This window comes from Poeciliopsis prolifica, unplaced genomic scaffold, assembly GCF_027474105.1.
Source record: "Poeciliopsis prolifica strain line A6 unplaced genomic scaffold, Auburn_PproV2 SCAFFOLD011, whole genome shotgun sequence".
NCBI classification, from domain to species: domain Eukaryota; kingdom Metazoa; phylum Chordata; class Actinopteri; order Cyprinodontiformes; family Poeciliidae; genus Poeciliopsis; species Poeciliopsis prolifica.
The window spans coordinates 8485720-8499786 of record NW_026562386.1 but is presented as its reverse complement, the minus strand read 5'-3'; the positions used below and the strand labels follow the sequence as shown (position 1 = coordinate 8499786).

At 34.9% G+C, this 14067-nt stretch overlaps 1 protein-coding gene across 2 annotated transcripts in view; it reads right to left on the bottom strand.

Moving 5' to 3' along the window:
* LOC129364409 (leucine-rich repeat-containing protein 49) overlaps positions 1-9394 on the bottom strand; it is a 31211-nt gene extending 21817 nt beyond the window's left edge. For both annotated transcript variants that reach the window (XM_055037019.1, XM_055037020.1), the window contains exons 1-8: positions 9167-9394; positions 8960-9025; positions 8512-8581; positions 7669-7848; positions 7418-7508; positions 6350-6553; positions 5730-5796; positions 2563-2706 (exon numbers count right to left, since the gene is read on the bottom strand). In XM_055037019.1, coding sequence (XP_054892994.1) covers positions 2563-2706; positions 5730-5796; positions 6350-6553; positions 7418-7508; positions 7669-7848; positions 8512-8581; positions 8960-9025; positions 9167-9259 — 915 coding nt within the window. In that variant the 5' untranslated portion in view covers positions 9260-9394. The remainder of the gene's footprint in view (positions 1-2562; positions 2707-5729; positions 5797-6349; positions 6554-7417; positions 7509-7668; positions 7849-8511; positions 8582-8959; positions 9026-9166) is intronic.
* Positions 9395-14067: the final 4673 nt, after the last annotated feature.

Sequence of the window (14067 nt, the reverse complement as noted above, 5' to 3'; positions counted from 1 at the left end):
CCTGGCCCTATATAAAGAAGTAATTACCACCTTGTTAAACCACAGCTTCTCAGTAAATGACAGTAATAACAGAAAGCAGAGGTTTCGAGAACAGAGAAGAAGGGAAGTTATTGTCATCTATTTATCTGGAAAGGACTTTAAGCCCATTCATAAGGCTTTGAGACTCCAGCAAACCACAGCGAGAGCCAAATGGAGAAAACATGGAACAGTGGAGAACTTTCCCAGAAGTTCACCTCCCAAAATAAATTTGCCATTCTGTTTTACGTAATCAATAGTGAGTAGGAAAACTTGTTTCTTCATTCTATTGCAAATGATCTCATGTTACATTTTACATATTTCATTTTAAATATAAATTCTTGCAATGCATCTAAACACATTACAATCAATCAATCAATCAAATTTTATTTGTATAGCACATTTCAGCTACAAGGCATTTCAAAGTGCTTTACATCATAAACACAAAAATACCAAGTTTTTTTTTTCCCCTTTTTTTTCCCTTTTCTTTTTCCCCTTTTTGTTTTTTTTTTCCCCTCTTTTTTCCCTTTCTTCCCCCTTCCTTTTGACACGGAATTTAAGCGCCTGTTACCGCCGGACTCCGCCGTCCGTTTAACCACGGGTATTCGCCGGGCCCCGTTGCCCACAACAGGAAAAAAAAACAAAAAAAAAACAAATCACCCCCAAATAATTAATTCAGTGGAAAGGTAAGATTTATCCTTCAGATTTATTTTTGAGCGATTTATGAAAATTAAACCAGCTAAATGCAGCTCAACAGAAGATTAATTATTTTACATTATTATCAAAACCAGAATTTTTCATATATAATCCCTACTTTTTTCTTGTCACTGATTTCACTTTTCATCTGCCTTCCCTTTCTTGTAAAGGAAATGCCTCTGCACCTGGAGGATGCCGTTTTACTGTACTGTGATAAAAATGCTTGGCAGAAAGAAACACTAATGATAGAGACGAAATAAACTGCTGATGGATAGCAAGTCCCATCTCTTCTTTTTCAAATAACATTAAATCCAGTAATTACGGTTTCTCAGCTTGAAGGCAAAGGACAAGATGAGTGATAAGAATAGTTTTCACTCAATACACAAAGTTGGGATTTTTTTCCCCCCAGCTCAAGGAAGCAGACCAAGACTTAAGGGATTTGCATACAAATGAAGGGGCTTGTTTTGGCACGCAGGACTCTGTTTATCAGATTAAAACTATAGTAACCAAAGAGAAGTGATTTTCCGCATTTCGAACATCCAGTTTCTCTTTCACTGCACCGGAAAGTCAGTGGGAGGTTATGGATAATGACCTCTAAAGTCTCCCTAGGCAACAAAAACAGGACGGATTTCACCCCAGACGCTTGGGCAAGGACTCTATTGATTTCACTTCTGGTTTTGCTGTATTTTTAACACGCATGGCCCATTAAGTCTTATGAAAATGAGAACAGAAATCATCTATGGAAACTGAAAAAGTATATTATTTGCACCTCCACCACGTGTCAAAATAAGCATGTGTTGTTTTGTTGGGGGGGTTTTTTGTTTGTTTTTGTTGTAGAAAAGTGTGCATTAGTCCATGTGAACAAAATAAACATACACATTTAGGAATTTACTTGTGATCATTGCAGCTCTGAGCTGAGGCATCTCCATGGTGTACTGGATAAAAATAAAGCAGTGGGAAACAGTAAATTGCAGCCAAGAAAGCACACAAAACCCACCAACTCTGCAGCTGTGGTGCATTTGATTAATTATTTTCTTTCACTTTTTTGATTCCGGCCATTGAAGAGTAGAAAATAAAGTGTTAGGGTGTTTGGCAAAGACATTCATATCCCTTTTAGCTTCCCATATTTTGTATTATTACAACCAAAAATACTATTGGTAGTTTGTGTGTAAGACCATCACAAAATAGTAGGTGCAAGTAAAAAATGTTAAAAACTGTTTTACAAATTGAAAATCTTAAAGTGTGACCATCATATGTATACAGCCTCCTTTCCTCTGATGTCCCTAAATTCAATCCAGTGAAATCTCAATATTAATGAACAAATAGCATCATCAAGGCCAAGAGACACAGCAGACAGATCACGTATAATGTTATGAGGAAAATAGTGTTATAAAATAATATCCAGAGCTTTTGAACTAACACTACATATCAACCTGTTTTTAAAAGACATTCTCTGATCAAATTAACTGAGCTTGAGCTAGAAAAATTAAATGAACCAAGTTTTCACCTTCAAGATGGGCAAAGCTGAGATATACACAAAAGATTTGCAGCTGTAACTGTAATAGAAAGTGAGTCTTCAATGAATTAACTGGGGGAGTGAATATTCACATAATACACCTCTGGAAATTTCTGTGTTATTCTTTTTTATGTGTGCCATTATGCTCTAGTTAATTTTATATGACCAAATCCCAATAAATTACATTAAATTTTGAGGTGGTAGCAGGACTTGTAAAAAAGCTAAAGCGTTGTAAAGTGTTTTTCAAGGTACTCCAGCTAAGATTTTTAACTTTACTTTCATTTAATATGTAGGGAAAACAAGACAGACCACATGTGGGTAAAGAGGCTTCTTACCACCACAGAGATGCAATTGTACTGCAGGTTGAGTTCAGTCAAGGAGCTGAGGCTCTGCAAATTCTCCACACTTGAAATGCGATTACTGGACAGGTTCAGAACTTGGAGTTCACTCAGGTGGGATATATTCTCTATCTTCCTGATCTGTATCAAAGCAAATTACAAAATATTTAACACATTCAGCACTAAGTCATTTTAATGATCTTCAGATATTACAGTAAATAATTTCTGTTGGAAAATGATTCCACAAAAACTGGACAAATAGGCCAAGAGACACAGCAATCACTCTTCCTAAGGCTTTCTTGAAATCTCATATTACCTACGTAAGAGCAATAGCCGGCGTCACAACCAAACACAGTAATTATTGTATTTCAAGCAAGCAGCAATTCACCGACACCTGACTTCTGGTTGAACCTTTAAATTATAAAAACAAACATGTGGCTGGAGGCCATTCAGTGGTGAAACCTTTTACTTCCTTCCTCACCTTATTATTAGTAGGAGGGGATATTTAGGAACCATTCTGTTATTTCAAAAACTTCACATGAATCCCTCAAGGCTGTTAAGAGGCCATGAAATGTTGTGCGTGCGCTCTAAATTTCTCTCACACTGAGGAACTTTTAAAGGGCCTTCAAGAGTTCACTTTCTAATCCTTGAGATTATTCCAGTTACATGCACATGCACTAACATTAATAAATATTCTTAGAATCTGGTTTTGATTTTCAAAAAGCAGCTTCTGCAAAACGTTCCCGCTAGCTGTCGTTTGGAGAGTTTAAAAGTTCAAAGCAGATATGACAATTGAACAGATCACTGTTAAAGTAAGTTTTTATGTATTAAATTAGTTTACTATAAATAAGTTTAATACTTTTTCATCAGCATCATGCATAATCATCTGATAGAAATGAATATTTGAGAGTCCAGAACAAAATCCTATTTAACCTTATATTCACCTTCTAATTTTTATCAATTTTATAGATTACCATTCATTTTTATTCAGATTTTGTTTTGGTAAAAAAGTCTGAAGACACTGATAGAAACTGATCATAAAAGGTTGAAAGGTTGGGCTGGTTAAATTTTGAAATAATAAAAACACAATAAAAACTATGAAAAGTTACATTTATTAAAATAAATCACCTCCAGAAAGCTTATTAGTTACTACTTTCATGTGTCACATCAGGTAGCATAACAACCCAAAGACCTAGTTCAGCAGAACAGCTGTAGGATGGATCCACAGTCCCAAGGAGAGTATAGCTTTTAGAAAGCCAAAGCCAGCTGGATGTGAAACCACATCCTCCTAGTAAAATCAAATAGGCAAAAAGATTTGTGTTTGAAGCAAAGTCAACCTTCCTGATTGAGTGTGAAGTGAGAAAAGAGAAATATTGTAATAACAGCAACTATGCACATACAGAAAAAAGGCTATCAGTGTCCCTTTGTAAACAGGTACCATTGTTTAAGAACAGTAAAATTTGGACTAAAGTTGGACTAAGACTGAAAAAGTTTTAGTCTGGAACAATTTGAGAGTTAAAGAGTGACTTTGAAGTCACTGGCTCAAAGCACAGACTGTGAGAATCATATATTCATCCATAGTTTTTACTACATCCCTGCAACTATGATAGTTGTAGGGATGTTGTCGTGCTGGAGCCTATCTGGTTACCAGGAAAGAGGTTAACTTTGCTCTCATACACACAAGCACCCAAACACACTGACATCTGAGGGTAATTTAGAGAAACCAATTAACCTAACAGTACTGTTTCGGACTGTGAAAGACAATTTTCACTTGATCTGCTTTGATTTGTGACTGGCTGTTATTCTATCCATTAATGCATTAACAATTCTAAATCCCACCATTTCAATTCTATAAACACATCAACCAACACAACGTACACTTTTTGTGTTTATTAATAAAATGAAATAAAACTTCACATAGTTTGATTCATTCATAGAGTATTCTAATAATTTCTTCCTTTTTTGATGGATGCAGAATACTGCGTCAGCACCTTTTTTCTCTTTTATGTGTTATGATTCTTGTTAAAAACAAAACATTATAACTAACCAGTAAGACTTCAAAGAAAGACAGAAATTAGTGTTGGCAAGGAAAATTGTGATCAGCAAAACTCTGAGATTAATCCCTTTTCAACACCCCAAAATATGTAACAAAGACTAAAATGGTTCATAAAATCAATTAAAGAAACACTTATTCCACTGTCTCATTACCACAAATGGCTAAATGAATACATAAAATGGTTAGAGCACAAACGTTCAGGGGGCAAGAGGCAACCAACCATTCACTGTTAGAAAAAAAATAACATAACACTGTAGCAGTCATTGAACAGTAATTGAGATGCCTGTTCATGTAAAGAGCAGCCAACACCAGAAAAAGAGAAAGTCTAACCAGAGCTCTGGAGAAGTTCTCTACGGGGAAGTGTGGGCGGGAATGCTGGCACAACGCTAATTTAACCAAGGAAAACCTCTCTGTTTTATTTTGTTTTATTTCCAGGAGCTTTTACATTCTCATCTGATAATGTTTGACTTCTTCTGGCAAGGCTTGGCTCTGGAGGCCAAAGAAACAGCCCTCAAAAGCAAAATCTTTACAGAAGGAACAGTATAATCTGTGAACACTCCAAGCTGATCCCAGGGCTGACAACATAAAAACAGTTATGCCTGTTAGACAAATTAAGCTCGGATCGCTAGGGAAATAATCGTAGGAGTGGACCTGAGAAAAGACCCTGTGAATTTTTTATTGTCAATGCTTTGATTTCTAGTGCTGGTGGAAAAACTAATAGTTTAAATCTCCATAAAAAAAGCCTAACTACATCAAGCTTCAAAAAAAAAAAAGAAACAAAACAGAGAAAAAAAGAGTAAGATTTTAGAATCATGCTTTTTCATCAGCAATCAACTTGGTTGCAATGCTTGCTCTGAAAATACACAATATTGCAAGTTTTAAGCTATGAGAAAGTTTTGAGAGTAGTCCTCCCCACCTACTGCTGGCATAAAGAATCAAAACAACATTTACAAAAACTTTTCCCCACTTGGTAAATTTATTATCTGGAGGAAGTAGGTCAAGATCTACCTGAACTTTGCAGCTTTATTTCATTGTCCAGAATTGATAAATAAATAACACTGCTAAATATAAATGAGCTGTAGATTGAAGGACAGTTAAGAAACAGTACCTGATTGTCATGCAAATCCAGAATACTCAGTTTGTATAAACGTTCCAAGCAGCAAATTTTATGAATTCTGAAAGGGAAATTCAAACATTAGTTGTATACAATTTAACTGTCATCAATTCTTTTCACATTTAGTCACATTATAGCCACAGATTTCAGTGCAGGTTGTGTAACAGCCCGAAATTGTGAAGTAAAAGAAACATTATAGCACTAATTTTTGTTGTGATAAATCCAAGGTGTGGCAAGCGTATGTATTAAATTGTACTTAGTCAATTCTTTTTAGAACCAGTAATCTAGGTGTGTTATACTCTTCATTTTTGACGAAAGATTAATCAGGTTTTTTTGTTTAAATGAGAAAAAAATGTGAACATCTTTTTGGGGGATGAATAGTCTTGCAATGCAATGCAAAATTAAAACGTTCAGTAACACAAAAATGTTCCATTTTCCATTTGACCTACCTAGTAAATACAAAGAAATTCTGCATTTTACTTTAAACTGCAGAAGCATTTGTTAGGTTAAATATAACTTGGATAAATTTAACAGTGTAACACAGTTATTTTGATAACGTATACATTTTAAACAGTCTAACTTTCTATTTATGGGCTCCTATTGTGATGACCAACCTGTTCTTCCCCAGCATCAGGACCCGGAGAGAGCTGAGATTTTCAATACCATTCATATCAGAGATCTGATTATCATGTAAGTTCAAGACGGTGAGCTGCTGCAGATGCGACAAATGCTGGATGCTGGTAATTAGATTGTGCTGCAGGTTGAGAAGTTGAAGTTCTTCAATAAAACCCATTTGAGGAAATTCCTCCAGGCAACGCCTAGATAAATGAAAGAAATATATTTAGCCAGATTTCGCATCCACAAATTTTTTCATTCAGTTATTTAAAAAAAACACTTAATTTTCCTTCCTTTACAGATTCCAATGACCTGATACTTCACAACACATTGTGGTTGAAAGAATTGCTTGATATCATTGTTGTTTGTTGGACACAGGGCATAGTAATTCAAAGAGACTATGCTGCTCCCTGGTGGCAGCCTAGCCTATGTTCGCCATAAGCTTTTATCAAAAAAATGTCAGTAATTCAATTCAAAAAGTGAATCTGGTATATTATATGAATTTTTCCACATGCAAACTGAAATATTTAAAATGGTCATTTTTGTTAATTTTTGTTGCTTATGGCTTAATGAAGTCCAAATATAGAAATATAAATAAAGGTTTCTCTGTCTCCTTTATGGTGAACACAATTATGGAGAAGTCTGCTGATTGGACAACACAGTAATAAAGTATTCAACCATCTTAAAGTTGAACAGAAGAAAAAAGTGTAGTAGAATATACAGAGGAAATGGTGCCTAACAGAGGTACAAAGTTCCCTTTTCAGATGAAACTTTATTTTCAGAGAAACTGATTTATAAAGTTTTTACTGTCAGCCCTAATAATATATGTTGGCAGAAGTAAACACTGAATGAAAAAGTGACGTTACGTTCAGTACTTGAATTGCAATAAATTTCCAATGAAATGGTAATAATGGACGAGACAACAATTTGAGAAACTGGCGATGAAGGTAGTTAGAGCTGCAGAGGGATTTAAAAACAATCATTTCTATAATATAGAATGATGTTCAGCGAACTAAAATACATCAAAATGAAAATAACTTAATGTTGTTGGAAATTTTAAAGAGTACCTGTCCAAGTCTATGCGTTGAAAACTGGCAGCAGAAGTTATCTGGGTGCAGGTGAAACCTGAAGAAGCTCTGTGATTAAACCCTTGAGAACCTAGCAATGTACACATTAAAATATCAAATTATGTATTTTAGTAGCATCTAATCCAGCTTCATAAAATATGTAGTAGACTTTATTGGTACAGTATAAAAACATGCTGGAAAATGTATAATTATCTGAATGATTTTTAGAGAAAATAAATTGTTGCATTTACCTATTGGCTTGAGATGTTTTAGGCACATGTGATGACAAGTGATCTCTGCACTGTGAGGCATTCTGCTTGATCTGCCTCTAGCTTCATTTGGACAATGAAAAACTGGAGCAGCACCAGATAGCCGCACTAAATGCTGGGCAGAGTTGCCACTGGTTTTATTGTTGGAATGTAACTCACTTCCTTCAGATGACACAAAGCAAAATGCAAAAGACAGAACATCAAAGGACTAATATTATCATGTGCAACATCAACATCAACTCATATACAGAGAAGTTTCCATATCAATACATTAGGATGGCAACAAATTTTATTAAATTATTTTAGTAATTGAATTCAAAAGGTAAAATGTGTGTATTGCATACACAGAACAATATATTTCAAGCATTTATTTCTGTTATTATGGCTAACAGCAAGCAAAAACACCAAATTTTATTTAAAATACAATAATGTTATTCTATGCTCTACACAATCAAAGGTTTTCCCTTAACAGCTGTCCAGCAGTCAGTCAATGACGCATGAAGGTAAGCCACAAAAGTTCATTGCTGAAGAAGTCGACTTTTTACACAGTGCTGTATCCAAACATATTAACAGAAGGCTTAGGAGGAAAATGGTGGATATGCAACAGGCCAGTCTACTAAGAAATTTATGAGACATTAAGTGCTTCCCTCTGCTGATAAGCTTTATGGTGATGCCAGCAAAACTTGGCATCTGCCTAAACTGATAAACTGTCTTCCTGCACTTGATAATAAACACTGTTTTTTGGCCAGCAAGTTTACCTGACCTAAACCTCAGAAAGAATCTTTTTTGCTTTTTGGATTTTGGAGAGAAATGTACAAAGCTTACCTGTGTTAGAATCACTAGCTGTTTGTGTGGTACTGATGTTTGTTTCGTTATTGAAATCTTGAGAATCAGACTGAAAAACAGTAAACACAAGTTGTCGCCAGAAACTAAGCACTTAAAAACACATGCAATAGTGGAATAAAAAGTACTTCCAAGAAAATAACAAAAATATAAATGGCTGTTTGTGCAATGGATTCAAGCAGTGACTAATAATTTTACCTGAATAAGTTTCCAATAGTACTGGCTAATTTAAAACAACCAACCTTTCCCGTTTCAAATGAACTTTTTGTATTTAACAAAGAAAACTGAAAACCCAATAACATAGTGAATACTGTAATAATGCTAACATGAATTAATTTTGTATCATTCGAAGGCCGCAACACGTGATTAATGAATTACTGTTTTAGCCCCACTGATCCAACATATCTGTCCCTGACACGTCATTACTTACCATCGTTTGCAGGTTTCCCGCAACCAGTGTTTTGGCTGTCATCAGGTGCAACTTGCATCTGTTGATCTATGCAGAGGACCATTTTAGGTCGAATTAAACAAAACGCGCACATTTGCTATCTCTATCTTTTCCACACAACATAACTTTAGCTCATTTAGCACATACTATTACCGCAACGGGCAAACTGTTACAACTCATTGTCTTTACCACAGGAGTCAGTAGTAGGCATTTGTCGCTGACGTTGTTGTGCTGTTTTCTACCACCGCGTCTGGTTTTCCCGTCAGTCAACTCCGACTCCATTACTTTTCCTGAAGTTACCTTCTAAGTCTAACTTTGATCGAGGAGGGAAAAATTATCATCATTATTATTTTAGAAACGGAAAGTAAGACAAAGGCCTGTTTATTTGCTAAAATAAATAGCTGAAGTGGAAAAGTCCGGTTTCTTAGAAGCTGTTACCATAGCGACAGCTGCGTTTGACTTCCGGTGTAACTTTAAAGGCCTCCTTATGGAAACAAAGGTTCGTCCCCAGAACGGTAGGGCCATTTTATTTACCTCAAACATGGCAATTCAAATGTAATATACCCACCCACAAAAGAAAGAACTGAGATACCTAATAGATAAGACTTATTTTGACACTAGGCAACTTTGGACTAGGCAACTTTATTTATATAGCCAGAGACAATTCAAAGTGCTTGTACAACATACAACACACACACACACACCACACACACACACACACACACACACACACACACACACACGCATATATATATATATATATATATATATATATATATATATATATATATATATATATATATATATATATATATATATATTATATATATATATATATATATATATATATATATATAAGTATACACAAGTTAATTATATCATGCAAATTTTAAATGCCATCTTCTTACCCTTAATGTCGCTGTCTAGCCCAGGTTTATGACAATCAGACAACGTCGCACCTCAGAACAACAAATGGGATCAAATGAATTGTGCCGTTTGTTTTCAGCCCCTTTTTAACCAGGCGGTAATAAGCAGTTGCTGAGAACAGACAAGTGCAGATTCATCAAAGGGACATCCCACACACTGCCTGTCACAATCTATTCATGAAGCCCAGGCTGACACATGTGATGGGAGGAGATACTGAAATGTATGACTGACAGCACACGTTAAACTAAAATGTCAATTTTATCCATTTACTGCATAAATTTAAGAAGCTTTTAAAACAAGTGCTCAATAAAAGGCATTTTTCCAGCAATCAGCTTTTTGAAAGGGTCCCTGTGCATCCATAATATTTTTAGATAAAATGCTGTACTGTTTATCATAAAAATTATGCACACCGGGACTTGTTTTGATCAATAGTTAAATGTAAATATAAATGGGCTGTTTTAACAACCCCAGCTCTGATTAGTTGGCAGTGGCACAGCATGGATGCTGCTGTGACTGATTGAAGACATTTGTATGTAAGAAAAAACAAGGGTGTTTTTTATAGATATTTTCAAAAGTAAAGCATAGGTAATGCAAAATGACAAACTTTTTTTGGACACTGCTGAAGGTTATTGTGTTAGTGTTAGTGCTCATGCTGTATAAATCCACTGAGTTCCCATAGCCTCAGTTTTATGGAAAAAAGCCAAAGTTCTTAATGTGAACCATTTCAATGTGAGGAATTTTAAGGTCAGATGCCAAGACATGTTTGATTTAAACAAGCTGCTATGCTTCTGGCATGCCTTTAGAAATTAATTTGATGCAATACTATTCATAAAGCTAAAAGTAAAGGGTTAGTTGGTATTCCAGATTTATTTTTGTCACTTGTGAAGGTACTATTAATAATAAATTAATATCCTTAATTTACAAGCTGAAGTAGTAATTGATGTCACCGTATTATCAATGTAACTAAGAAGTGTGGTTACTAAAAACACAGCAATCAAAATCAAAATTTATATCAAATTAAAAAACTTTGATGTCATTTGTTTCTTAAAAAGGTTTATTTTCTTTAAAAGGGTTATATCAAAATCTAATAGGAATATAACTCACTTGACAACTTGGGTTAATTCTTATAAGCTTTTATCATTCTTTTGTGAATAACGTGAAGAAATTGTCATGTTGAGGTTTGTAAAGGACTCAGGATAATCTTTGTTTAGTGAATGTTTAGTAATAATAAAGAACAATTTGGGGGAAAAAAGGAGATTTGTATAAGAAACAAGCACAGAGTAGGCAACAGTAGAGCAAATGAAAGAGGAGGGCTTAAATACCGGGAGTGCTGATCATTGGATTAGAAACAGATGGCTCATTGGAATTGCTTGCAGGTGAGAAGGAAAAGTAGGGAGTAAACAGGCAGGCTGACAGATAAGGTTATTAAAATGGGACTCACTCTGATGTCCATCCCAAATTAATGTCTCACACTAAGCTTGATTTGCTGCTTATCCGACGGGCTTCTCTGGTTTACTGAGTCATCGTACCATGTAGACCTCTGTTAGTGTCTGTGGGATTGCACTGCTGTGCTTTCAACTCAACACAAACATCAACACAGCATTACACTGCAGCATACTAGCTACTCTCAATGTGTTTATGTCAAGGATTAAAAAAACAACAAAAAAAACACCATTTTCAAATGAAAAACACTGATATGTGGTATATGTGCGAGTTGAAAAAGGGTTGATTAAAACAATAGAATGTCATTATGCATGTGCATTATAATAAAGGATGTATGAAACACTTGAAAACATATTCTGTAATTTTAAACAATATTATTATAAAATAATGTTTTATCCCATTTTTATAAACTACATTACAATCATATACTCAATTTACAGATTTGTTAGTTGCTGTTTTTTTAATGACATCACTTTTGTAGGTCTTTAGTAAACAATGTAGTGTTTTTTTTTTCACAACAAAGCAGACTTAAAACTTATGTTAGAATCAGAACAAAAGTTAGTCACAAAGGTTCCGCAATATAGCAAGTATATACAAAACTTGATATCATTATGAATGGGGAACCTAGGAATGTTCGCTCCAAGCCTCATTTACATAAATTGAGAAACTAACATGTGATTACTCATGTACAATATTGTAGAATCAAGATCTAAGATTTAATCATATAGATTAGCTCCTGAGTCAAAGTGTAAATGATAATAATTTTTTACAGAATACAAAATATCTCAGATTTGTCATTTAACCCATTAGAATTGCTTTCTTCCAACCCCCTTCAAAATGACCTATTTCAAAAATATTCTCATCCTTCTAAAATAATGGTCCAAGTCATTTTTTGCCATTTTATTTATTTATTTATTTATTTATTTATTTATTTATTTATTTATTTGCATATGAGAAATAATCGTCCTTTTGGTGAGAGATGTTTTTTTGTTTTGTTTTTTGTTGTTTTTTTGTTTGTTTGTGTGTTTTTTTGCCAAAATCACCTTTGGCAAAAACAATTAGTTAGGCAGTTAGTTTTAGAAAGTGATGACTTTAGAAAAATATTGCAAGGTTAATGGCCTAAAAAGAAATGCATCAATGCCTGTCACTATATGTTAAACCTGGAAAGACAATCTTATCTTTTAAGAAAACAACCTCCAGTTTATAAGAGATAAATTGAGACTGAATGATTTTGGACTGAGAGACTGATTAGTTTATGAAGTATTATGTATTTTAGAGTAGCTTATTCAGTTGCATTGATTTAACTGATTAAAACAAAACAAGGCATGCCAATAAATGATGTGAAAGTCTTCAAACAAGTTGGCAGGCTGTCACTTGGTTTGAGGAGATAAGTAGGCAACAATCACCTAAAAGCCTGTAGGAAATTTGCTGGAAGTTACTTTATCACACCCAAATCCCTCTCACTTTCTTTCCCACCATGTTGCATTGAACACAGGCTGGAGCAGTGTATGGCATGTGGCGCAGAAAATGACTCAGGCTGCCCACCAGCTGCGAGCCCAGTTTGGCAGTGGGGAGGAGCAAAGCTACTTCATGCAGAGCTGGCAACAGCCAACAACACCGGTGTGGGGGTTGTGTAGCCATAATGGAGAGAAACAATGTCAAGCTGTTGAAATAAAGTTCAGCATCAGATTTATTGGTCATGTATGTGACACACAACAGGATTTTTGCTCTCTCAAGTAGCACAATAGTAGCACAATAAAATAAAGAATAAATAAATGAAAGAAGAAGGCAAAATAAATGTAGGAAAAGTGCAAATGTAAATAATCGAATCTGTACTATTCACTGTCTTCCACTTAACAGAGATAAAGGTCACAGGGTTAACCCTCCAGGGTAGCAAAAACATCCGTATCTCATTCTGTTAGGCAATTCTAAAACGCAGTGCTAAAAAAGGTATTTGCCTTCCTGAAGACTTCTTCTGTTTTCTCTTTTTGTCCAGATTTAAATCTGATTCAGACATGTGGAATGACGTTATGAAGGGTGTCAGTGTGAAAATAAGCCTTCCAAATTTCTACCCAAAAAAAAAAAAAACTGATGGGAGTGGGATTCTGACACTGTGATCGAATTTCCCTTTAACACAAACACTTGACAGCAGTTGTTTCCCCTCAAAAGTGGCCAAAACTGTTGATAGGTTTACAGGGCAAATATTTGGATGCTTTCTTTCAGTTAATTAAATGAAGTTATAATGTGCATTATTTTTCTGTGATAGTGCAATTTATTTGAAACATTTAACAGGAACACAAAAGCTACATTTATCAGAGAGCAAATACTTTTTACAGCAACGTACAGGTGGGAGTTGGACACATGGGGGAACATGGAAAACTACCAGACAGATTCAAAATGTGCTAACGATTAGTGCAAACGCCTACACCTCTGCAGCCATAAATCCATACATCGATCAATGTTCAATACCTGCTTCATCTTAAAGGGTCTCCGGAGGGGTCCATGCCTCTGTTCTCTGTTCCAGATCAATGTAAAAAGAAATGTGTAATTATACACAGGAGACACCAATGTAGCTGGAAAGTTTCCGCAGCGGAGTTGATAAACTGATCACATTCAGAAAAAAGGGGCAATGGATGTATTGCAAATATATCTCAGTTAATAATATCAATATTACAATAATTTCTATTGGCAGATTAAGTGCTGTAATGTTCCTGTTTTCC